We start from the raw sequence: 26377 nt of genomic DNA, 5'->3' as shown, positions 1-26377 counted from the left end.
TTTAAAAAAAAATAAATAAATAAAAATAAAAATCAACAAATAGTTTTTGACAGATACTTGACACCCGAATGAGAACCCTTCAAATGCTTGAAACTGTCTAGCTTGCAAGTTCTACAACCAGTTTCCAGTGTCAATTGTACTGTCTAGTATGTGACAGGCAATTCTTTTGAGTATATCTTAATAACGAAAGAAAACACAAGTTTATCTCGTAGTGAATGCCTTTCCATCTTAGGGGGTCTGCAAAGGACTTGAGTGTTTCTAGATGACATTTAAGTGCAAGTGCATCATTTCTCCAGTGATGAATGTGAGCTTCACTTAAGCCATCTCGTAGCTCTATCTCCAGGTTTTTCTGCTGATGCAATAACTTTCATTTCAAAGTTACCTTGGAGTGTGATCCTTTGAAAGAAATTTGAAAAGACAATTAGAGATCTAAATTTAAGTTAAAATTCCACCCTGTATGGTGATAGTGGTGTAAATAACTCAAGCAAGAAAGTATTTGTTTAACAAGAGATACGATGTCAAATGTATCACAACTTATTCCTCTTCTTAATAGCTGGTAAGTTTTGTTTGTTTGTTTGTTTTTGTTTTTGTTTAACATGGATTGAAGGATCCATCCCAAGGTAACACTGGTGTGGTCATCCGAAATTATGTCCTGTGTTTCCTTAAGTCCCCTACTACAAGTGTGGGGAAAGTAACCCAGGCAGGGTGAATAAGGGTCCTTTTTACCAGGGTTTGAGTTGGATGCTAGAAATGATAGATTCTCTCTTCTGAGGTTGTAAGGATCATGATCGTTCCCACCACACACACATAGCCTTCTAGAGAAAAAAACCAAAACCAAAAAACAACAATCCAGACGATGACCTAGAGAAAAACAGAGAGAGAGAATGAGAGAGAGAGAGAGAACTGAGCCAGATCCCAGCTTGAGCATGGAATTCTCTCCTTAAGGCCCAAGATCATCTTCTAGGACTTTCTGACGCATAAGCCAAATGTTATGCCTGATTTGTGTGAGTTGATTTTCATCACTTGCAATCAAATAGAGACACAGAGTCCTGTTTCAAAATATATCAAAATAAAATAATATTACAAAACAATAGCTGCGGGAACGGCATCATGGTTAGAAAAAAAGCACAATAGCGCAGCTCCCCAAAATAATTTCTGAATAACTCAAGTTCTTCATCTGTTTTTTTTTGAAGAAGATGAGGGGAAGAGAGATCCTTAAAAATCCCCCTGCATCCCCCTCCCCCAAGTGGTTCACGCGCAGCAGCTGCTTCTGCTCCTTTACATCTGTCTTCGAATTCCAGTCTCCTGTCTTGATAACCTCCTCCCCCCTCCCCAGATTTAACCTTTGGAACTTTTGTTCTCTCTCCCTTTCCTCCCTATTCTCATGCCTACAGCCCCAAGGAACTTGTCAGTCAAAGCAGGACTCTCAAGGCAGGAGAGCCTCAGGACACAAGAAACTGTTAGCAAGATGAGAAAAGACTGGGAAGGTCCACGTGCTCCTCCTTTTCATCCCATTGCCCCCTTCTTACAAATGTTATAAAATGAAAAAAATTTACGCCTTAGGTTTGAGGTTATACAAATATTGTTTAACACATTTTTTCTTGCTAACCCCATGCCTTCCACATACATATTAAGTACCTAAAAACAATTTTTTGAGTCAACAAAGAAGAAATTACTGCCAAAATGAATTACTGAGTGAATGAAAAAGGAATATATGAATAAATGTAAAAATAAGACATTAAATATTTTGCAGAAATTATTACTGAGAAATTCATGGTCAATAAATGTTTGATTAAAAAATACATTTCTAAAACCCTTTCCTTTGCATACATTTAAAAAAAAAAAGAATGAACAAAAGGACTTAGAAAGTAAAAGCAAGTCATCTATAAGCCAGAATAGAGTAGCACATTTTGTCTGCGGTTCTTGACTGAAAGTTATTAAAAATATTTAAAGATACTTAAGTTATGAATTGAAATTTTTTTAGGGTTAGGTCCTTACTGATAGGAGTCATTTCCATTCTCAATGCCGGTTTATGAATATGTGATGCAACAAGGCGAATGGGGAATTCTAATGGGCTTTTGGGAAAAGCTTTGCTTGATTGCAGAAAGAGACTCAAGCAAGAGAAAGTCCCTTCTCCTGTGTTTGGAAAGAAGGATGTGGTAAAAATGTGATGGCTGGATTGCTGTGGCCCTCTTGTGAACATGAGGGGAGAAGTCAAAGGGAAGGTAACACATCAGGATGGAAGAGTGGAAAGATGCAGCCACTCTACATCTCTACTTCTAGCTATCTGAAATGATCATTTTTCCTTACTGAGCCATTCAGTTGAGCCAATCTTTCTGGTTTTTTTGCAACTGACAGAATTCTAGTGGATAAAGAACCATATAAAAGGAAGACTAGACATCTGAGTTTGGGATTGAGGAGAACCTTACAAGCTGGAAATTAAGAGGCAGAACCCAACCACTGTCTTTTGGCGGAAATGGTCTGGTGGAGCTGCTCCAGGTTGGATGGACTGGAAATCCAATGTTGTCTTTTTGTTCCTCTGTTCAAGGCAAAATTCAATCCCCAGGCCTGACTACATTTAGCAAGAAAGAATTAATTCCTTAAATAGAACTTTAGATTCTAATAGAAGCTTAGGTTGATGTTGAAAAGCTTAAAAATGTCAAGTGTCTACCACAGAAAAATTAGCTGTTTTTTTTTCCCCAAGGCTTCCTGTATTATGGGTTTCCTTGTTTCTTTGTATTCATTCTCAGACAGTTTCCATTTCTCCTAATCATCTCTTGTCCTTATTTCCCATTCCCATAAAATTCTATGCCTTCATTTTAAATCATGCCTTCTGCAATGTCACCCTTGTCTGCCTTCCCTATGCCTTCATTCCCCAAATGTGGAACTAAATCAAGCCAGTTTTGTGTCTCAGAATTTCAGTGGTGATTTGGGGTTACAGATGGAGATCACATTGGAATATAAGCTTAGAATGGAGTATAATATACTCCTTTAATACAAAAATAAATGTAATAATCAACTGTATCTCACCATGGGGAATTTGTTACTGGCTATGTTATCTTTAAGACAGTAGCTTATGTCCCTCCATCCTTTGACCATTTTCTTTTCCTCTCTATCAGGTGTTTTTGTTTTGTTTTGTTTCTCAATTTTTCCAAATTCCTATTAATTTCTTAAAAAGAATAGTTCTCCATCTTGTATTCAAAATCAAGCTTGTGGCCTACTCATGCACATCCAAGAATTCATTAAGGAGCTCTGTCAATGGATTATCTACTTCAGACTTCTATCCTTTAAAGCACAAAGCACTGTAACAACTTTGGAATTAGCTTTTCCTTAGATGATACAAATTTTAGCAAGTGCTTTCCTCAGTCATCTTTGTAAGCAGAAGGGGAGCAATTTAAAGATGTATCCTTCCCCACTTCACAGAAAACCCTGTGGGGATTGTTGTTGTTTTTTTCCCCTTCCTGTCTTCTTCTTCTTTCCCATCTTCCTTCTGCTTCTGCTCTTCCTCCTTTCCCTTCTTCTTTCTACCAAACACAAAGACTGCAATTATAATTTATTGTCATAACCACAATTCAAATGAAGAACTGAGTACGAAATCCAGTCTAAAGGAGAGGGAGAACCTGGGCACCAGGTGGTATGACTCCCAGTCCCAACTCTGCAATGTACTAGCGGTATGATCTTGAGTTGCTTCTTCTGAAGTTTGGGACTAAAGCTATGGTTTCCCTATATCACAAGGGCATTACAAAGACTACATTAGAGAATGGATGAAAAAAAATGCATCTTCAGCTCTCAAAGACTAACCAAATGTGGTAGAATGAATACCAGAGAGCTGATTCTGTCAAGGGAGGGCCAAGAGAACAAGGAAGAACCCAGCTGTTGACTATCTGTATTAAGGGCAGGAATTCAATCAAAGAGCAAAGCACTCAGGGGCCGCCATGCTGGGGCACCAACATCAGAGTGGGGCCAAAACCAAGGTTGGAGCTTGAGCTGCAGAGCTACTAAGATTCCTTTTATTTTATTTTGTAAAGGCAGATTTGATCTCTGAGGTGGCTGCCGGTCCCAAGTTAAAAGAAATCTTACCCTGCTCTCTCTGCTTTAAGGCTGAAGGAGCAAAGAGTTAATTACCTTGTTTTATTCATCTCTCTTCCAAATTTTTCACATGGGCTTTTTCCTTAATTAGCCATCATATGAAACTGAAGAATATTTATTATTTATTGTATGTATTAAATTTTATGTCTTTTCTTCTTAATTTTTAAAATGGGTGAATTTATTACTTTTTCATGTTTTTCTCCTAAACAAGTAAGGTTTGTTGTTGTTGTTGCTGCTTTTATTGTTTGTTTAGTGGTAGTCGTCATTTGATTTTTCTCTGGGTCAGTAATTCTTCATAAAGAGCAAAATGAGAAAAAGCTTCTGGCATGTTTTATATTAATTGGAAGAAGCAAATAGTTTCCCATACGTTTTTCTTATTCTTAATTCTTTTCTTTTTATCTCTTACTCAATTTAAATATGATACCTAGAAATGCCCACTCAGTATTGATTAAGTTATATGGTTTAACTTCAGGGCTCTATGATAACTTATTAAAGTATATTTTATAAAGTGATTTTGGTTGTCAAGATAACATGACTATACAATGCCTTATGTGCTCGTGTGATCATTGCCATGGTTCTAAGTCAGCTCTAAAGGGAACATGAAATGAGCACCTATATCGCCAATTTCAATTTTGAGTATATTACCTACCACAATTCGTTAGACTCGTCGAGTTCCAAAGGGTTTATGCATTTAAGGACTTGCTTAACTTGTTTAGAAATTCACTGCTAGCCAAGGTACTCAGAAGGAAAGCATGCCTGAATAATTCCTCCATTTAAAACGGTATTTATTTTTACATGTCCAGTATGTAGCATATAACGATGCTCATACATAGTCTCATTTATTTTATGTATCCATGGCTTACTTCTAGCCTCTAGATGCCTTAAAAGCAAAGAATGCCTCTATGGCTCTTTCTGTCTCCTGCAGTGTAAATGTGGGTATCGAGTAGACTTCACTTAAGAAGGTGGAATGGAAAACCTGATCCACAGGTCTCAATCAGATTTCACTTAAGAGTTTCCATGAGCTGGTTAATATCTGAATGCAACAGTCTAGGTTTTACTTGGAAATGATGATTCTTTTTAATGATTATGGCTTATGGCACTCAAGCAATGTTGAGTTTTGTTTGATGAGCCTCTTTATCGCACTTCTAGCGTCTGCTCTCTTACCTCCTTTCCCTACACTTTCTCCAATTTTCCTTCTCTTTATCCCCCACATTTCTTTCTTTTTTTTGGTACTGTCTCTTCTACTCTGTACACTTGAGCAATTACTTAAGAAAAAGGAGTCTGATAGTTTCTTATTTTAACTCAAAGGAAAAACAAGCCGGGGTATATCTCTGTAACATAAAGACCCAGTGGATTCATTATTTGGGGGAAAAAAAATCTGACCAGAAAGACAATAAACAGACTTCCAAAATGTAACAATGAGACTGTAAAAAAAAATGTATGTATAGATCAGTTCGTTTACTCCGGTAAGGTATTCTTAATGTTCTTAATTATATGTAAGTAAATATTCTTGGTTGATAGAATTTTAGAGGAAGCTGCTAAAACTAAAATGTTTGAGAAAACAGTTATCGTTAAATGAACAGAGAAAGCACTTGATAGAGCACCCGTTGAACACTCAACTGAGAAGTAAAACATCCAGAACATGCCCAGCTCTTTGGGAGTGTGTTTTCAGATTTCTGCATGTGTTTGTCCATAAAAGCATTTCAAGGGGTAGCTTTTTACTGATTCTACCTTGCCAAAAAAATCAATCCGGCAACCATCATTGGCTAATAAATGTTTTTATCACATTTTCAAAATTTATCAGGACATCTGACTTTTTAGTTCCTCCTTCTTGAAAAAGAGAGCCCATGACGTAAGACGCTGAAGCCACCTCTGGCCTTCAACACAACGTCCGCCCGGAATTGAGGGCTCAGTTGCTGAGTTTCTCTAGTTTGTAAAGGAAGGGAAAGATGCCTCACTAAATAACTTGAGTTTGTAACTTTAAAAAAACCTCCAAACCTGCTCATCTAGGGCAAGTAAGTGTACTCCCTTTGTTATATGGTATGCAATTGGATGCATTTGAAATAAAAGGTAAGTTAAATCAGAAGTCTCCGGGACAAGAATGTACTATTTTAAAACAGGGAGTGTCAAATGTTGTTTTTCAACCCAGAACCAAAGGGTATTTCACAGGTAATTTCTCAGGGCTGATGTTAGCTAATTATTAGCTACCATACCCTGCCTCCCATTCTAAGTGACTATCTTCTGGCAGAAAGACACAGCTAGGAGTGTTTTGTTTCATTTGTCCTTGGAGTTTTTATCAGCATCAAGAAGGTGGACTGAGCCAAAGTTAGAAGAATTCTGGAGCTAAGCAAAAAGTGACCCGTTTAACAGCCCCCATTAATTGGGGCTGTTACATGATTAATTTGAGAAAAACAGAAGAGACGGATTCCTTTACAACTCACAGTTGGATGCAACGCACTAAAAGTAATCCTGTAAATTACATTTTAAATCTTCAACATATTCCGAGCAGATAAAATAGTGGCATGATTGACCAAACTCCTTTTAAAAGTACACATATTACGATGCATCATAGTTATAAACAGATGGTATTTGGCCTCCTTCCTATTCTCAACATTTGGAATTTCTAAACTATGTGAATTAAACAATAATATTTTATAAACATACAAGGGATTTTGCTCACTGCTTTGTTAACATAGAAATTATACAATGCTGACATTTATTTAAATTTTAAAAAGTAAACAACAGTGTGCATTGAAATAAAGCAAACTAAAATCAACATAGAGAAGTATGTTCTGTGTGCATATTACCTACAGTGGCCCTGGCCTTTTTAAGGAAAGACATAATAGGTTGAAGAACAAGTGGTAGCTTAGTGGTGGCCTAATCCTTTGTACTCCAAAGGCTCATTTAACACCCCTCCGTAAACAACGGATATTTATACCATAATTGGCTATTTGACCATCGCGCTCCTTTACTATGTAACCTGCTATTATGGAGTTAAAATAAGTTCTCCTTCATTGGCTCGTCAGCTTTCATAGTAGTGAAAGTGTCCTTGCAGTTTTAAAAACACTTGCACAAACAGGAATCATTATGACACTTGTACTCATAATGAGAAACATTATCATCATATCAATAAGTATATATATTTTTTCTTTGGGGGATATTATTGCCAGAAAGAAAGGGAAATGTATCAGATCTTAATGTCATTTCCTGAGATACTTTTCTAAAATTATAGCTTTAACCCTTTCGCTACATTTTGAAAGGGAGACCCATCTGCCGAGTTGATGTACAAAATAGAAGGCACTTGGTTTTCAAACACTATTCTTGGATTTGCAAAGTTGTGCTGTGATGAATAAATAATGAATCAGATATTTCAATCAGTTTTATGATTTTTGAAAGCCTTGATTATCATTGTTTACAGACAGTCTCTTCTCGATGCACTTCCCATGCACTCCTGTTCAGCCATTCAAGGGTAGGCTTCTGCAGGCCAACCTCCCGGTCCTCGGTTTATCCCTGCGCTGCTCTTCCCACATTTTAAACCAACCAACCAACCAACCAACCCGTATTTCCAAGTCTTCAGTTCGAATAATATTTCAAACAGAGGGGTTGGGATCTTGAGAGAGAGAGATGCCAAGTAAGGTCACGGACACTCCAGATTAAGGATTCTTGTATTTGGTCTCCGCGTACACCACTTTAGCATACAATCTCTATTGGTGGAAACGAGAGAGGAAATAAGCTACAACCTAGATGGAAAGAAACGCAGACGGCGTTGGTGAAACCAAGGACGAGGGGCATTTTTTCCTCTTATACATATAGTTCTAAACGTCTACACTCAACTAAATGTCGAATGATAAAAAATAATACTGGTGCGGAGGCTCTTCAGACATTTTAGAAGCCTCAAAACGATATTAAACATTGGAAATTCCAAGTTTCTCAGGAACTTATTTTGACCAAACGAGTGACAGATCAACACGGGGCTCCTAAATATTCTCCTGCCTACATACCTCTTCACGCGTCTTCTCGTCTCCTCCTAAATAACCCATTGGTGGTTGAGAGGAGAAACGGAAGTTTGTAACCCAAAGCACAGGTATGAAGTGAAAAGGATGGCGCTGGGGGCTTGGGGTGGGATTTAAACACACACCTGGACAATGAAAGAGGGAGAAGAGTATTTTTTAAGTTAATAGCCAGAATCTCTGCTTGTAGAGTCTCCGCGCCCATCCCCACGCCCTCCTCGTTTTTTTTTTTTTTTTTATTAAGGTAATCTTTTTTTAAAAGGGGAGGGGGCATAGAAATCAGTACTTTTGCTTTTGCTCGGTGCATCCTCGTCCTAACGTCTCACGGAGGGCAGACCGGCCGACTCCGGGAACCCAGTTCAGTAAAACACTTAAGACGACTAGGGAGAGTTGTGCCCCGCCAGGGCTGCGCCGCCTTCCCGCGGGCCCGACAGGGAAGATCCCGGCCCTGCGCAAGCGAGCAAGGGCAGCCGTGGGCCACGCGGCGCGTGTGCGTGGCAGCGCGTGAGTGTCGAGCGCGCGTGGCGGGGTGCATGCCAGTGTGGGTGCGTGCCAGTGCGCGCGCCAGGCGGGGCGGCGAGCGAGTCCCGCGAGTGTGGGCGCGAGTGTGAGCGCGAGCGCGGCCGCCGCCCGGGGCTCCCTCGGCCCCGGGGCTCCTCAGGCTCCGGGCGCTCCGCCGCCGAGCGGGCTCGGCTACGACTCTGTGACCTCGCCGTCCCTCTCGCTCCTTTTTCTCGCGCCAGGAATGGTGCGGCGCTCCCTCCGCCCGCTCCGGACCGGGCCGAGCAGGGCGTCAAGGGGGCCGCGGTGGACCGGAGCTCGGGCTCGCCGGCCGCGAAGGCGCCGCAGTGCAGGGGGGGGTGGGGGGCGGAGAGGACGAGCGGCGAGGGCGGCGGCTGAGCGCGGGCGGAGGCTTGCAGGGGCCCCGCGGGCGGTCCTTCCCCGCTCAGGGCAGCCCCGGCGCAGCCGCCCCGACGCCCGGCACTGGCTCGCCGGGGGGTCGGAACCACGCGGGGCGGGGCGCCGGGGTGCGTGCTCTCGGGCGGGCGAGCGCAGGGCCCGGCCGAGGCCCCCGCGTCCCGCCGCCTCCCCGCTGCCCGCGGCCCAGCCGGGCGACCTCGAGCCCCCCGCCTGCGGCGCGGGGCCAGACCCGACCGAGAGCGGAAGACCCGAGAGGCAGGGAGGGAAGGCGAAAAGAGGTAGCAGGCCCCAGACAAGGAATCCTTAATTACAGATTAAAGGCAAGCAAAACCGTACACCACATTTTCCATGTGTCAGCTGACGGCCGCGACAAAAGGAAACACAGAACGCTGAGGGGGAAAATGGCCCCTTCTCGGCTTTTTTTTTTTTTTTTTTCCCCCTCCCTCTTTTATTATCTGTGCAAATGTAAAATGCATTAGGTAGTGACTCTGGGTAGGTGGTGCCTGGGGCCAAATCGCAGCTGCACGCTCCAGTAGGAGGACAGTTTGCTGATGGACCCAGAGGTCTGGGGAACTTCTCACAAAAAAAGGGACTATAAATACTCTGCTCGAGCACATTTTGCTTCTTCAAAACTCCATTACTCATACTTTTTAAGTTTTAAAATTTGGTGATTAGTGTTGCAATTCATTATCTCCAGTGAAATCCTACCGTGCACGCGCGCGCGCGTACACACACACACAAACATACACACACATTTTGTTTTTCAGTTTTGTAGATTCCTTTTTTTTTTTTTTTTCTGGCCTGTTACCACAGCATTAGAAATCCAGGGGAAAAGCCAAACCGATTGAAAGCCAGGGAACATAGCAGCAAGCACCAGAGAGCACAAGTTCCCCACCACAGCTCTGCAGCTCAAGAGGAAAAAGGAAAAAGGTGTGTGCTTTGATGACTTTCCTCTTAACTACGATCACAAAACACCCTGTCCCTGGGATTTAAGACAGAGGTTCACCTCCACACTATCCTGAATTCTACATAGATGAAGTGTTCCAAACTGACCATTACAGACCTCTAGTTCTGCGTCCTCATTTTTTAACCCTAGAGTTAGATGACCTTTGAGGGTCATCCTGAGCCACCATTGCAATGTCCTCTTCTGTGTTTTCTCCCTCTTGTTGCTAGGTCAGCTTTAGAAATAGAAGACTTCGCCTCTTTGTGAGTAATCTATTTACTGATAGAATTGATGCAGCAGGTGGAAGGCAACAAGGCCACCTTGTTTAGTCATTTTACAGATCTTCCTCTTTGGAGATGATATTTTCCCTTTTTCATTTGTGTTTTTCACCAATGTCATTTTCTCCACAGCATTTTATAAAAATTTTTTTCAAAGTGCCTTTTCACGTGGTTCCAGTGATTTGCCCACACCCCAAATCATGCTATCTGCATTCAAGATTAATAGCTGCCTATCAGTAACTCTTAAATACCTCCTAATCCATATTTTCAATTGAAATGATTCCTAATGGTATTGGCTGGGCAAATGCTTGAACCCAGAACCTTTGTGGACCGATTGCCAGCCACATGACAGCAGTGTTACAGTCGGGGAATATGAACACAATTGTTTCTGCCTTGGTCTCTTCCATTGTAGAAGGCAGAGAGCCTTCCTTATTTCCCACCTTCCCCGGAAATGGTAGTAGATTAGCAGATTAATAAATTGATATAAATCATACTAGGTTCCAAGCCCATCTCATCTTCTGATGCCTATTTAGGAAAATTTAAAAATCTCCTGCAAGCTTCTAGTCCTCTGATTTGGCTCTGCCCTCCCCACTTTTTGAGTTTATCCTTCAGTAAGATAAATAAGGTAAAAGAGCATATTAGGAGTTTCTCTTTCCTTAGAGCTTCCCAGGATTGGAGAGAATCATCCTGTTTTAGGCCAGTTGTTGTTAGTTCATGTTTTTACCACCCACCAAAGAACAGCACAGAATTAAGTTTATATTAATAAATGATGTTCATGACTAGGTTTCTAAATGCCAGAGTTATGATTTATTTTTTTAAATGGGTGGAGAAAGGAGAGCAGCAATAAACTAGCCCCTAAATCGCTCAGAATCCTTGGCTTGACGCATCTCTGTGGATGTTTTTGTCTTTTTGTTTTGTTTTGTTTTGTTTTTTTTGTATGTACCTCTCATTTTCCTTTGAGTTCTATCATAATGAACTAAATATTTTGTTGACTATTTACCTTTGTCTGTAGCTTCAAACCCTATATTTATTTTAGTTAAATTTATGAAGAAGTATTTTATGTTCCCCCTTTCTACTTTCTGACTGTTTATAATTGTCCTTATTTATCCCTCCACCCCATTAGGAATTTCACAATAAAACCCTGCACCAAATAAATTAAAATCTGCAACTTCAGACACCCAAAGAAGAGGACATTAATCCACTTAGTAAAATACCCAGACCTCCCCCTCTCAATTTCAGCTCTTCTTAATGTAACATTTAGTAATTGCAGCTGGCTCCTTATACTTTCCTCCCTCCCTTTCATTCTGAATCATATTGGCCTTGTTTAACCTTCATTTCCTTTCCTGCCCCCCACATTTGTCCACGTACTTTTCTTTGACCATGTTTGTCTTTCTTTTGCTGCCCGGATTGAAAGCAATAAATAGAGCTTTCTAAGAGCGTAATACGTTCTGTTAAAATCCCATTCTACCTCCCCATTCACTATTAATGCTTTGTACAATTTTTATGTATCCTTCAGTTGTGTAGTTACTGCTCTATATTTTTTCTGATTGATCATTAAGTTATGCTGGCTTTTGAGAACTGCCTCCATAATCCTGAAGCAAAGGCTTTTTACTTGGCATGCTCTTTGCCTTTGGAATGCCTTTCCTGGCAAGGACAGGCATTTCAGTTGGACTATGATTCTTAAGTTACAATTCAAGGCTAATTTGTTCAGTTAGGCTTCTACTATAAGCAGCTCTGGTTCTCACTGTTGAGTGCTCCAGGAGGTTGCTTAGTTGAAGGGTGTGTTGTAAGTACAAGATGTAATATACTTATATTGTACTTGATTATCAGTTTTCAAAAACAGCTGCATGCTTTGATATCTGTGTAAGGAAATATCAGAAGATAATATACCATTGGTATTTATTACTCTATAATTAAGGATGTGTCAGTGTTTCCCTTTAAAAAAAACCCATTTTCAGAAATTCATATCTCAGGCATAAATTTCCCTATGAATTACAGTCTAATACCATATTAGAAGTATTTTCTTTTTAAGTTATCCCTCCCCTTCCTTTTCTTTCCGGGGAAATAGGTTTCAGGATGTAATTTCTGGGTTATTTGGGATGAGAGGAAGCACTCCCTTTGGTGCACAGTTAAAGGTGCTTCTGCTGCCCATGTCACCTGCTCCCTCTGTGCCAGGCCCTTGGCACCAGGTGAGATTGTGGGGGCTGCCTCTGGATGAAGGGCCAGCCTTCTATCTATATGGATAAGTAACTTCATCACTGTATGATGTCAAAGGCAATAGAGAAGGCTCAGCTGTCCAGAAGTAGCGCGTGTGCCAGAGTTTGAAATTTTAGCACCTGGAAGGAATTCTTGTACATTCCTCCCCTTGTGGCCTCTTAGAATCCAGATGCGACCAGGAGTTAACATGAAACAAATCTATAGAAAGGTACTGGCAATTTATTAGTCCATGTTCGTTCTGCTAGTAAGAGCAGCAGGAGGAGGAAAGGGGAAGAAGATGGAGAGAGAGATTTGCCCCTTCCTCTCCTTTAAGGGATGGTGGTCTTGACCAGTTGGATTGACCACGGCCTTCTGCATGAGGCTGTTCTAGAGCTGCCCTCTTCCACCACAGGACCCACAGCAACTCGGCTTCTCGTTAGGGCCTCAGTTTTCCCACAGGTCCCAAAAACAAATGCTTACCAGGAGGGCCAGGAAAGTTACCTTAAATGTATAAAAGCATCTGAGTGTAAAGACCACAGGGAGTGGAGGGCCTATGATGGATGTTGAGGCTGAATGCCTCCCCACAGGCACAATAATAGTACTCATAGGGGGCACCTGGGTGGCTCAGTCGGTTAAGCATCTGCCTTCAGCTCAGGTCATGATCCCAGGGTCCTGGGATCGAGCCCCGCAGCGGGCTCCCTGCTCAGCGGGGAGCCTGCTTCTCCCTCTTCCTCTGCCCCTCCCCCCTGCTCGTGTGCACGCGCTCTCTCCCTCACTCAAATAAACAAATAGTACTCTTAAAGACACCGAAAACATTGGCCTCACTACATGGTCTCTCATGCCTCTTTTAAGACCAACCATGTGGGCCACAAAGCAGCCCCCTGCTACCCTCTGCACTCTATTGCCTAGGGGTCCAGTAGTCATGCACACTGACCCTGGTGCTTCCTGAAAGACACATGGGTGACAATGATACCATCCCACAAGGGGGAAGGCCTATACAAAAATTCTGTTTATACAACATAGTCTGGCTCCTAAATATACCATTATATGATCCCTTGATTTTCTCATTTGTGAAATGATAATGGAAATATTAAATTTTCAAATATAAAGGACTTCACATGCCTGGAGAAAGGTATCACACAAGTATTCCCAGAAATCACTTCCAGCATACCACCTTAGGTCTGCTATTTAAATGCAGTAACTGATAGGAGTAACATAAGCATCTTAAATCATCTCCCACGAATCACCAATTCCTTATGTTAATTTATGAGAATAATTATGAACCCGTCTTAGGGTTAAAATTCATAACCATAGAGCTGCAACAGAGAAGTCGGAATCACTTACATAATGATAATGGGAGGATCGCTGAAGACACTGTCCCCAAATTCCACTGTAGGAAAACAGACTGTAGGGTGAGCAAGGATCCTGGTCGCTGAAGTCATATGTACCTCAGATGCAGCTAGGGAATTCTAAAGACAGGGGAGGGAGAGCTCCTTCTCATGGAATGCAATGAAGGATTGAGTCCACAACTAACCCTGTCTTGAAGAGGAAAAGGAATAGACACCAGTATGGGAGATGGCTAGTGTGGTTAGGAGCTCAGATAACTGTGCTCTACCACACAGCTCTGAATTTTCCAAGATATGAAGACTGGCTCATGAAACATCTTCCTTTATCTTCTTCTCATTATCTTTCAAAAGGGAGTTTACAGAACTATGGTTTTCCATGTTGAGTTTGTAACATTACAGGAATTAGTGAGGAATGGTGGTCAGCAGCCCTAGGAAAAAGGAACCTATCGACCATCACGTCAGACTTTTTCAAAGTATGATTTGTTTCAAGATCAAGGTTAAGTCTTTGACTCCTGGTAAAGTCTTCTCATGCAAAACTGGCAGTTAGGGCAGTTTCTTCCACTGCCTGAAGGGAAATGGTTCTCTGACTGGATCAATAGTTTAGAGTCAAGAAATGTTAAGGAAGGGGCGCCTGGGTGGCTCAGTTGGTTAAGCAACTGCCTTCGGCTCAGGTCATGATCCTGGAGTCCCGGGATCGAGTCCCATATCGGGCTCCTTGCTCAGCAGGGGGTCTGCTTCTCCCTCTGACCCTCCCCCCCTCATGTGCTCTCTCTCTCTCATTCTCTCTCTCAAATAAATAAATAAAATCTTTTAAAAAAAAAAAAGAAGTGTTAAGGAAGCCATGGTAGCGAAACTCACCAAAGTATTCATAGCTCCTATCAGAAGTCATATCTAGTAATAACATTCAAGACACGTAAGAAGTCATAAAGAGTATGAATAGCCTTTGGATACTATGACCCAGCTGCAGAAATAAGCCACCAGCCACCGAGTGAATATGCTTCCCTCCGTTACATGCCTGTGCTTTGTACCATCACTCCTCTGACTTAACAAGTAGTGTACATTTGGTGTAAATCCCCATGGTTTTTGTTGTTGTTGTTGTATTTTATTTTTTATTTTTTTTATATTTATTTATTTATTTTTAAATAAGGTCCTCTTTTTTTTATTCTTATGTTAATCCCCATACATTACATCATTAGTTTTTGATGTAGTGTTCCGTGATTCATTGTTTGTGCATAACACCCAGTGCTCCATGCAGAATGTGCCCTCCTCAATACCCACCACCAGGCTAACCCATCCTCCCACCCATTGTTGTTGTATTTTAATCACCAATATGCATAGCTTTGAGCTGTATGTAGAATTGTTTGGATGTTTTTAAACTTTCCCAATTACATGTTAATGCACAGCTCTGAAGGGAGGGTGTATTATAGAAGCATTAGTTGGCATGTAATCTCAGTTCAAATTTTAAAATGAAGCATGTCAGTGGTTTATAATATACTCTCTTCATTGTTAAATATAAAATCTGATATTAAAGGCCACCCAGTTTTCCACTGAAACCGGAAGGCACTTAGGGTGATACTTGTCAATAGTCAATAGAAGAATAAAACTCATGGAATATGTCAACAGCATGGACTATCATTTGAAAACTGATTCTATCACCCACAAAAAGTATCTTGAGACTTAACTGAAAATTTTATTGTGGCTCATAATATTTCTGGGTAGCAGATGCTTTCTCAAAAACAGATTTTACTTTTAAAAATATCAAATATAATTAACACCTTCAACATAAAATGAAATCTTTGCTTCCAGATGCATTTCAAGGTGTTGAAATGAATCTGTGCAGCCCTCTACGGCTGCGAGTTTCCATCCACTTACTGATTCTGCTGCCATCTTTATGTGGCTTGTCTGAAGATTTGAGATCCAGAGCCATATCTGAAGGATGCTTATTAAACCACAAGCTTTTTTGAGAGTGGTCTTTTGACCTATTCCTGATCAACATGGTATAAATGAATAGGTTAAGAGCAAAGTGCCCTGCCAGAAACACCTAGCCAGAAACACAGATTAGGCAAGGTCATGGCGGGCATCCTGGACACCGTACCAAGGTCTTGGTAATAAGCAGACTTTTAAAGATATTTAAACTTGAAATTGGCTTAGTGATTTATGTTAAAGGAACAGAATGAACAGAACTGAATGTTTCAAAAAAGAAAGATCGAAATTTCAACAACCATACTCAAAATAAGAAATAGTGGGAGCGTTCGGTCTCTTCATTCAAAGTAAGGGAAATAGGAATTAAAAAGTCAACTTGTATTCGCAATTATCCTGTGACTTCAATGAAATATGGGTTAACTTAGTAACACTCCATCCCACCGTGTAACGGATCTGAGAGGCACACAACACACCCGGACACACAGATGCACACACACTTCAAGTTTTCAAATGTTAAGAATTACGCATTTACAAAACTTTTTATTGTTTATATGCACTGATACCAGGTCTGACAGCATAGTTTTTTTTTTTTTTTTTTTTTTGACAGCATAGTTTTAAGAAGTGACAACTTCAATGTAAATTTTTATTCGAGAAGGAATACTGGGTACAGCTAAAGACAAAAGCTGATTTGCATTTATGGGTAGAGGGAAGAAAACCCCTCCATACACAGGTAACTTTCAACTATGTCTACTATAAAATGGGAGCCCATTATTTTCATGACAGTAAAACACAATAAACTAAACACTGTTTCTTGGCTGTGAGAAGACATCACTGTGACATGGCATCCTTCTGACTGAAGCAAATTTACTGGTCTAGTTCATTTCATTAGATGACAAACCCTGCCCAACGGTCTAAGAAACTCTTGGGCATATTTATACCTTAACTTTTACACTCAAAAGGTGCACACCTGTATGAGTTCCCCAGTCTCAGACCAGAAGGGACTTCTGAAATAATCCCCGAGCCCTTTGTTTCGTGGGTGAGGAGGTAATCTGTTCAGTGGCTTCCCCACAATTGATAGGACTCGAAGCTAGTGCTGTGATGTCCCATCATGCGTTAAGGACCTCACACTGATTAGGGAGAGGACTATCTGCAAAGATAGGGCTTGTTGTTTCTGCTTCTTACTTGTCCTGCTTTTCAGTTCCCAGGCCTGATGCATTCTGAATTCCTGCCTTCTTTGATCTCAAGACTGCCTCTATCCTGAGGGATCTATCTGGCTCCCGGACCTTGATCTAATTCCTGCTGACCATTTTGCTACCTGTCAAATGGGCCCTACTGGACTTCTGAATCATCGCCTGCTCTATCTCGGATGCCTGCTAGACCACTCGGTCCTTCTAGAAGCCAGAAGGCCATGCTTGGCCCTTGTCCACCCTCCGCTCCCTTGCTGTCCCTCACTCTGCAGTGTATAAAAGTTATTCCTTTCAAAAGCTAGGAAAGTTACAGTTTACCTGTCAGTAAACAGAAGATGGTTTATCAACAGACTTTACCTTAATGACTACAAATGTTTACCTCCTGCTTTCCAGAATGCAAAGACAATCTTGGAAATGTCATAATATCTTACAAACATTTGCAAAACAGATCCCTGTACATCCGGAAAAGAAACAATTGTATTCGTTGTCTCTGACACAAGGAAAGTATTCAGCGAGAAACATACAGATAGATGTACACTCTTACACATAAATGAGATATGCTAATTAAAAATTGCAGTAGGCACTTTATTAAAAATTTATTTTACAATCTAGCTGTTCAAAACATCTTTATATCAACAAATACAGCAGCTTGACTATTGGAATCATAAGCGATTTATCTTGAAAAGATTATATTTGTAGCTGGATGCAACTATTTTTGAGGAATATTTCTATCAAAATTACTGTTTTAGTGGAAGTATTTTGATTTCTCTATTTTTACCCCAGGAAAAAAATTAAAACAAGTATCTCAGTGTTCCTTTTATGGGCAAGATGGCCCCACTTAGTGTGTTTCCCATGTTTGTCCAAATTACAGCTGTTTATCTCGCAACTTTAAAATAAATTAAATGCAAATGTAACTGTGAATCATGGGACTACCTGCCAGACCCCTTATTAATACCTTCACTTAAAAACCCCTGTGCTAGAGAGTCGTTAATTTGCTAAAATAAAAGTGCTAAAGCAGCCCTTTGCCCACGAACAATTCTGAGATGGCTGCCCAATTAGCCTGGTAGCATTCTGATCGTCCGTTCAGACCCTGTGGCCCTTTGAGGACACAAGAAGGCTCCAATGATAACCTGGCAACCTAGGTGGAAACCCAGCCAAGCGCGAGCTTTTGAAGCTGCAGTTTGGCTGCCATCGTGTCGGCAAAAAGAAAGAATTCAGGCACCATGTCATCCAGTACAAAGGATAAAAACGGATTCAACCGGAAATTCAATGTGGCACCACATATGGGATACATGAGTGCGGTTATACAACAGGCCACATATTTTTTTTGAACAGTCTCCTCCATGTGATGCCGAGGACATGTGTAACCATCCTAACGTCTCTAGGAATCTGTATTTAATTTGAGTTGGGGTGGTGGCAGGGATGGGAGATCTGAAGCCGCCACAGGTTTGTGGCAGATGGCTCTGTGTCAGCTATGACAAGCAGCCAGGCTCAGCTTCCTCTGCAGATTTTCTTTTCTCTCTGATCAGGTAAATATGGGCACACTCTGGAAAGTTCTACAGATTCTGCCTTAGGCTGCAAGTTTGTGACTTAGCCCCATCTGTCACAAATCTTCCCTAGGTTCTGTTGTAAGCAGAGACCTGAATTTACCGTGTAGGGCTGCCCAAGAAAAAGGAGTCATTTCACCCTGTGAGGGGGAGGGAGAGAAGAGAAAGCAATGAAGAAGCATTAACAACCCAAAGACGAAAGCATGCTCAAAATTCATATTGCAAATTTGCATAACTTACGTCAATTAGATTTCAAAAAGCCACCAAGTAAATGGTTCTTGAGTTTCATCAACTCAGGAAATCCCAGTTTCTGATTGGTTTAAAGTGGAACTGTCTTTTCAACCATAGGGGAAAGCTCCGGATTTTTTTGTAAATGGATGCAATCCGCTGCACACTTATTTCCTGGTTTTTGTTATGGATGACGGCTATTCAAAGTTAATCATCCAACTTTTAACTTTTATAAACACAAGATACACAACACCCTTAACCCATGCATTTGCTGATGTGAATTTCACTTTTAAGTGGTTAAGGCACAGGAGAAATGCCATTACTATTATGTGAAATGTGTAAAGCCCTTTGAGTTTACGAACAGGTTTATATTTATTATTTCATTATAGCAGTGCTTCAGGGGGGAAAAATGCTATTAAGAATTTAGGAAAAAAAAAATTCCTCCAGGTTAACAGATGAATCACGCAGAGATTCACCTAGAGCCAGGCTGCAAATGAGTAGCAGAGGAGGACGAGACGCCAAAACCTCTAACTGATCTTGATCCCCCAAAGTTTATCTATTGTGCTAAAGGTTTTTTGCTTTTATTTTGCTTAGACAAATCAAAGGAAAACCAAGCCAAATAAAATCAAGGAAGGAAGTGAAGAAAGACAGAGGGAGAAGACCTGGGAGGAGGGAGAGAGGGAGGGAGAGAGATTAAGAAGTTGCCTGAAATTGTGCTGGGGCAGTTGAGAGATTTTTAGAAGTTCTAAAAATGTCACCAGCTTTTAAGTTTTCATTTTTAAGGAACAAAGTAATGACTTTGGAGGAGTGTTAATATAAGTGAGCAACACCTTACTGACATGTAGAGTATAAGCTTAAATTAAAAGGGGACTATAAAGTGACCAGGGTCTTGAAGGAAACTTAGAGTGGCATGGCTGTGGTTGGGGGAGACAGAGCCTGACATAATTACAACAACCACAAATGGCTTTCTGGGCACTGAATCTGAACTGTAAGCTTAATCATTGTTTGGAGTCATTTTGAGGCAGAAATCTGAGAATTCTTCTCTCCTCCAATTAAGAGCAGGTCATAGAGGTTTCTAGAATGTTGCAGAACTTGAAGAGGAGAACAGAATAAAAATCAGCAGCTATCAGTTGAAAAATTTTAAGAAACTACAGGTCACTCTCAGAAAGCACAAGAGAGAATGCATCTCTTTTTGCACACAAAAGATCGCACAACTTGTAAATAAAAGGAAATGAGAAATAGGATGGGAATGAAGATCTGTCCCGTTCGTCTGGGCGGTGTTTACTTTACACAAGTGCCCCATTTGTGCCCTGTGCCCTTTTCAATCTGGTAACAAGGTAATGTCCAAAATTTTTTTTTCTAAGGCATTTTAAAATATGATGAGAAATTTGTAAAAACACGAGGTACTGATCTCAGAAAGCTGTTGGGAATTTTCAGTAAGTAAATTCACATAGTAAAAATGAGGCAAAAATACAACTTCGTGGTATCAGACTTATTTGGGTTGAAAAGGGAAGAGAATTGTTAGTGTAAAAAGTCAATCCTTGGCTAATTATTTTATGGTTACTTCTAGAATCTTGTGTTCAAGTTAGATTTGGGAGTCACAAAAAGCTCCCTATCGTGGATGAAATGAAACCTATTTTTAATCTGTGTGACAAGTATGTGGCCAATGTGTCTGACCTACTCGGAAGAGGAAGTGTCCCGAAAGTCTGAGAAAGCTGCAGTCAATGACTAAACTTAGATGTAAACTTTTTAAAGAAATGTTCAAATTTTTTAAGTTAGGAAAATGGTTTTAGATTTTTAAAATGATTAAGAAACATTTAATTTCTGCATGCTTTGGATTTCTCTTAAGAAAGATCTTAAGAAAAGTGTGTGTGTGTCTGTGTGTGTGTTTGTGTGTGAAAGAGAAATAGAGAGGGAAAGAAGAAGGGAGAACATACTTGCATGCATGTGAGGAATTTAAACATTTCAAATCTGAAATCATTTCAGGTGAGAAGTCATGGGCAACAGTGTTCTGTAGTAGAAAGAGTCACTTTAAGAAAAAAAAAGTATCCAATTCTGTTTCTGCTTTTCAGTTACTAGCATTCTGTTTCAAATCCTGCTTCAAGTTATAGCCCCCAAACTCTCACTCATATTGAAAGTATAATGTCTCATGTGAGAAGAAAGCCAAGTGTTAGTAGCCTTATTCTAGTCATTAAATTTCTAAGTGTGAATCCATATGAAAAATCCTATCCTAAAGTGAACCCTATGTGAAAAGCACTTGAGATGATTTTAAAATGTAAACTTTTGACAAAAAAAGAGAGTAAGGTGTAAAAATGTAAAAGGAGCAAATTAAAGAATTCAGTGACATTCTATCCTTTTAGATCTTAGAAGCATATGTTTTATAAAAGCAAAACAGCACTGTCCAATGGAATAAGTCTAAAAAAAACCCCCAACATTCTCGTTAACAGTACACACAAAAGACTCTCCCATTGCATAAGAAAAGTAAGGAAAATACTGCTTTGGGGGGGAATAATTCTCTTGTATTTAGTGAAGGCAAATGTTACCTGAAAATGTGTATATTTATAAAACATAAGGTGGAGAAGTATCATAGTTTATTAGATCTTAATTATAAAGTTTTAGAACGCATTCTTTTTCTGTTTTGGCTCTAAATCCTATTACAATAACCAAACTAAATCTGTGGTCCTTTCTGTCTGTGGTTTTTACCAGTTCCTCTGACAAATGCATCCTAAAGCTTGATTACTTATAATTCTTGGACTAATTTATTAATCTGAAGACTGATCTTTAGATAAAATATCATCAGGATTTACACATGAGGACACATCTGAACGTGTGTAACAGATTTATAAGAAAAAAATCCACAGAAAATACATAAAAAAGAGTCATACATATGAATTCTTATAAATGCTGACCCATAAAATTCTAATTTATAAAATTTTGAGATGGAGCACTTTAGGATGTAAAGACCAAAAACATATGTAAAAAGCAGTAACAGGAAATAACATTTAAGGCATAGGTTATCTTTAAGCTGTATGAGGAACAATTTGATTTAAGTGACAGCATTATCACTAAGCTGAATGACATTGTTTCAGAGTTTTTCCAGAAGATGTTTGTAAAGTAAATAATTATAGCCATGTTACGGGGTAGCTGTATTAAAATATTTCAACCAGAGGTCTGTTTTCTTTTTTTGTTTGTTTGTTTTTTTAAGATTTTATTTATTTATTTGAGAGAGAGAGAGCACAGGAGAGGGGGGAGGGTCAGAGGGAGAAGCAGACTCCCTGCTGGACTCAATCCTGGGACTTGATCCTGGCACTCCAGGATCATGACCTGAGCTGAAGGCAGTCGCTTAACCAACTGAGCCACCCAGGCGCCCCTGGAGGTCTGTTTTCTTTTGTAACTCAAGGCAACTTGTTGCAGTAACTTCTGAAATGGTTAAAAATTTGTCCATGAAGACTAACAGAGATAATGAGGCCTAACCTGAAGCAAAGTTAAAAACTGATACATTTTGATGGTGGAAATACCATTATAAATACTTCAAGGAAAAAAACATTTTCTTTCTTTCTTTTTTTTTTTTGTTTGTGTCTCTATGAGATGACAGATGGTAATTAAGCCGATGGGGGTGACCATTCTCCAAGATGTGGACGTCAAGTCATTATGCGGTAGGTTGTAAACTGACACCGCGCTCTCACTTCTATCTCAATAAAACTGAAAAACAAACAAACCTACACCAAAAATTCCCCAGGAGGGAAGAACAAAATTAGTGAGTTGATGGTGAGCTCACTGAAAAGATCTCCGTGTCATATATAGAAAAGGAATCCATTTGCATAAATACTCAGGATTCTATTTCTTCCATTTCCAGAATCTGCCCATTTCGATAGCCTGTCACATGGAAAATGACTGGAGTAACATTTTATATAAGGCAGACCACTACTGAACTTCCAAAATTAGGGAATGTGGATGGAAACCCTGGGAGGCTGTTTTGTCTGTGAAGCTTCCCCTATATACGGTACGATCGTATTGACTCAAGGCGCAATACTGGAGCCTGGAACTGTTCAGTCAGCATTTTAAACTATTATGAGCTACCTTCTGAACCATTGCCAAGTTAATAGACAATGAAAGATAATGAGCTTGAAATTGGGTGTTAAATTGCGTTTTTGGTTCTCTCCCTTTTTCTTGAAGTTTAACTGTTTCCTGCAGAAACAAAGTCCTGTTTTGATGTATCACTATGTAAATATGTATTTTAGGCCATGAAAAGGGAAAGGAGAGAAAAAAAGGCAGCAAACTGTATTTCATGTGGGAAGGTTATACATTAACATAGGAAAATTAAAATATACTGGATTATAAAACTGCTAGATTGTAAACTATACTGAATTTATGTAAAATGAAGATGCTACATTCAAAGAATATAAAAAGGTATATTACTCATGGCCTAGAGCCACCTTCCAAAGTCGTAAAGCAGATTTATCCCAGTTCAATTACTTAGACTTTAAGCAGGGCCTCTTTGTGTTGTGATTTCAACAATGTGAAACTCTTGATTCAAACAAGGGAAAAAAGATCATGAGTGAGGGGACTTCATGATGAGGCTGTTTTAAAACTATTCTCCCTTTGCCTTTGCCATTCAGAGAGGAGCCTGGCAGTGTCATTCTACACAAACTGAGGATTTTTAGGTCATTTTATTGAACTGGACAAGGGAAACGTTCAGTTCTTGAAAATCATCTTCAAAGTAGTTAAAAAAGGAACACCAAACTTCACGAATGTCATTCACCTGAATTTTTGAGGCCTGAAGATTTCATTATGATGGGAAGAAAGGCTTATCCTCATTAGTATAATTGTGGAATCTTTCCTTTACTTCCTTTTAAACTAATGAGTTACATTAATCCAGGTTCATTTTTATAAGCCTCTTGGGGCTAAATGTAAAGGACAGTCATCTTAGAAAACAATAAATTAAAAAAAAAGCATGTACCGTGCATTAAGTGCACGTATTTCATAAGACCTAGGTTAATACAACTGGCATGCAGTTTAATTAATCCTTGTTAGTGTAACAACTAATATCCCTCCCTAGCATGTTTCCTTTAAACATTAGTATGTTAATTAAATGTTTTTTTTTTTAAAGATTTTTCTTTGTACTTCAATATGGCATTTATACCACATAAATCTCTCCTCAATATCTACCTTATAAAGATGTTTTCTTACAATATCTGGTCTCTTGCAGAAAATCTGGAGCCTTTTTGAAAGCTGTTCAGGTGTGGAATACAGATACTCAGCTGCAGGAAAAACAGATACATTTTTAATGAAACAAAAACCTCAAAGCACACACTCGATATTAGTCACTTTACTAATTAAAAATGCATATTGCTCTGTGCTGCCTCGTGTTTTACATTATTTAAGCATGATTTTATAAGGTTACCTCAGCTCACAAGGATGTTTAATGCTAAGTAAGACTGTGTAGTTGTGCTGTTTAGACATCTCCTTTGGGTGATTAAAATACATTATTCTAATGTAACCCAATGCATATGTGATATATTTAGTGATGAGAATTTTTTTCCAAGAACTGGTACTATAGCTGTATGTACCCTGAAACAACAGTTGCATATTATTAACTAGTCAATTGTTTAAATAATTTGGTGTGACTTCCAGTCCTTGATTTTTCTCTGTGTATATCATTAAAAAAAATGTGTAAGCAACTGCAGCAACACTGACCTGCTTATAAAAATCCATCATTATGGGATGTGTATGCTAACAATGAGAGAATGCTATTTGAAAACTTGCTTTTTTGTTATCTTAAAAGAACAGATGGCAAATATAAGCTTACTCTAATGTATTAAAACACATAAAATTTTCCTTAACACTAACATGTTGACTTGCCAAATAAACAATTGCTCCTGCCTAAGTTTATTTTCAAACTTTCTCATTTAGCATGAAGCATGTATTAAATCTCAACAAAGATGAAGGTACATTAAAGCAGCTACCTGGAAATATTTCGGGATAAACCAAATCTTTGGGACAGAGTGGGTAACAACCGCAATACACAGCTTCCAACCTAAAGGAATTTTAGAAAGAGGATAAAAAAAATATTAAAAAGACATTACTATCATAGCCAGAAAGTGGTTTTGTTTGCCTAAGTTAACAGTGTGAGCCCTGAGTTAGCTGGGACGAGAAACAGGGTCGGCAGTACAAGCCTTAAAGCCAAAGTTGCTCTTTTAAAAGATTTTATTGATCATATATGAATTTCATAGAACAGAACCAACAGCATATGTTTTGTTCACTGAATTAATCAAAGCGCAGCTCTGCATTTTTTTTTGTTGTTTTTAAAATACTGTTTAACACATTTTATAATCAGCAGATAAACACATGTAACAACATGGTAAAGTATGGACAGCTTTTCTTAATAATGCTGCAAAGCCCCAGAATGTTCATTTTTCAAAAATGTTTAAATAAAATAGCAAATACTTAACTTTAACACTGTAGTCACAGAAATGATCGAGGCACTTTTAAAAGCATCAGAAAAAAAATTACAATCTGCTGTGATGGGGCATTTTCATTTTAAGCTCATGCTTCAAAATAATTTGTTATTTTGCAGAATGCAAAACTATTCCCCCTTTTACTGAAAAATTCTCATGAAGATTACCTTAATGAACATTTTGCTTTCTTGGCCAAAAATTCAGCTCATTTCCCATTTTATCAGAAAAGAATACTTTTATTAGTAAGCAAATAAACAAGAAAGTTTCATTTTGTGAGAGGATTTCCCCAAGGGACACCTATAGGAAGTTTTTTTTTCTTCTTCCATGTCATAGTAGTAAGGGTTAAGCAGAGGGAAGGTATTGCCTTTCGGAAGGTTGTTAGCCCTGCATAATGGCTATTGATCTGACATATAATAAACCTTAAAGATACCACTGTAATTTCTGTTGGCTAGAAATTACACAGTGAAATTCAAAGCACTCTTTAAAATATGTTTATTTTATGAGAAACTTTGAATTGCATCCAAAATGTTGACCAAAGGCGGAATTTTATTTTGAACTGCAGATTTTTTTCAACCCAAGAATAATTTGGAGTTATGTCAATGTTTACCTTGTTTGTTTATAGTGACAAAGCACATGCAATTTAAGCTGTTTTTAAGTGGGTGATGTTTTCCCTATTTTATTATGTTGACTGAAATTAGTTTAAATGAAAAGTATTTACTTTGAGCTGCAAAGTTTGGGAAAATACCGAGTTCAAAGTTTTGCTTGAGAACTGAGAGAAGTTACAAGATAACACAGCGAAATGGCACAGGATCTAGTTACCAATTATTAATCTCAAAACCCAAACTAATATATATTTTTTTCTATATATACATAGGGTATTTCACAGAATTTCTTATCTCAAGCACAGCTATAAACTGCACTGTGACCGCATTATAAAACATTCACTAAAGTTTTGAGCACATAAACCGGTGATACTCTTTATGAACCAAGAGAAAATCCGCACTTTATCTGAAGACACTCAGTTTTAAAATGCTGTGCCAATTGAAAAGTAAATACATATGAACATTCTCTTATAGTTACATAAAATCAAAAGAGTGAAGTCACAGACATTTCAGAAAGTGCACATGTTATCTGCTTTTTAATAATGGATTTGAATTAGAGTGTTCTGTTCCCCGAAAGAAAATTGCAGGCCAAGTTACATTTTGAGTCATCGTATGAGCATGTCACTTCCAAAAACCTCTGCTAATTAAA

At 39.2% G+C, this 26377-nt stretch overlaps 1 protein-coding gene and 1 long non-coding RNA gene across 17 annotated transcripts in view; one reads left to right on the top strand and one right to left on the bottom strand.

Annotated features, from left to right (window-relative positions):
- Positions 1-30: 30 nt before the first annotated feature.
- The window catches only part of QTMAN (queuosine-tRNA mannosyltransferase), a 380429-nt gene continuing 354082 nt past the window's right edge, over positions 31-26377 (bottom strand). For 9 of the 16 annotated variants that reach the window (XM_081814519.1, XM_081814527.1, XM_081814513.1 and 6 more), the window contains 3 exons: positions 24635-24705; positions 23838-23929; positions 21885-22088 (listed from right to left, as the gene is read on the bottom strand). In XM_081814519.1, coding sequence (XP_081670645.1) covers positions 21885-22088; positions 23838-23929; positions 24635-24705 — 367 coding nt within the window. Of the gene's footprint in view, positions 397-17457; positions 18581-19675; positions 19760-21884; positions 22089-22274; positions 22388-23837; positions 23930-24634; positions 24706-26377 lie in introns of those variants that run through there. The other 7 variants (XM_031035070.2, XM_081814523.1, XM_081814525.1 and 4 more) reach the window with 4 other exon arrangements.
- LOC115943111 (uncharacterized) lies at positions 8457-24560 on the top strand. Its single transcript, XR_014143629.1, has 3 exons — positions 8457-8603; positions 9834-9950; positions 16905-24560. It is a non-coding gene; the product is annotated as an uncharacterized LOC115943111 (long non-coding RNA).

The sequence above is a fragment of the Leptonychotes weddellii genome, chromosome 3 (assembly GCF_054177405.1).
Source record: "Leptonychotes weddellii isolate Sample4059 chromosome 3, ASM5417740v2, whole genome shotgun sequence".
NCBI classification, from domain to species: Eukaryota; Metazoa; Chordata; class Mammalia; order Carnivora; family Phocidae; genus Leptonychotes; species Leptonychotes weddellii.
The sequence above is the reverse complement of the archived record's forward strand: the minus strand, read 5'-3'. Positions and strand labels throughout refer to the sequence as shown.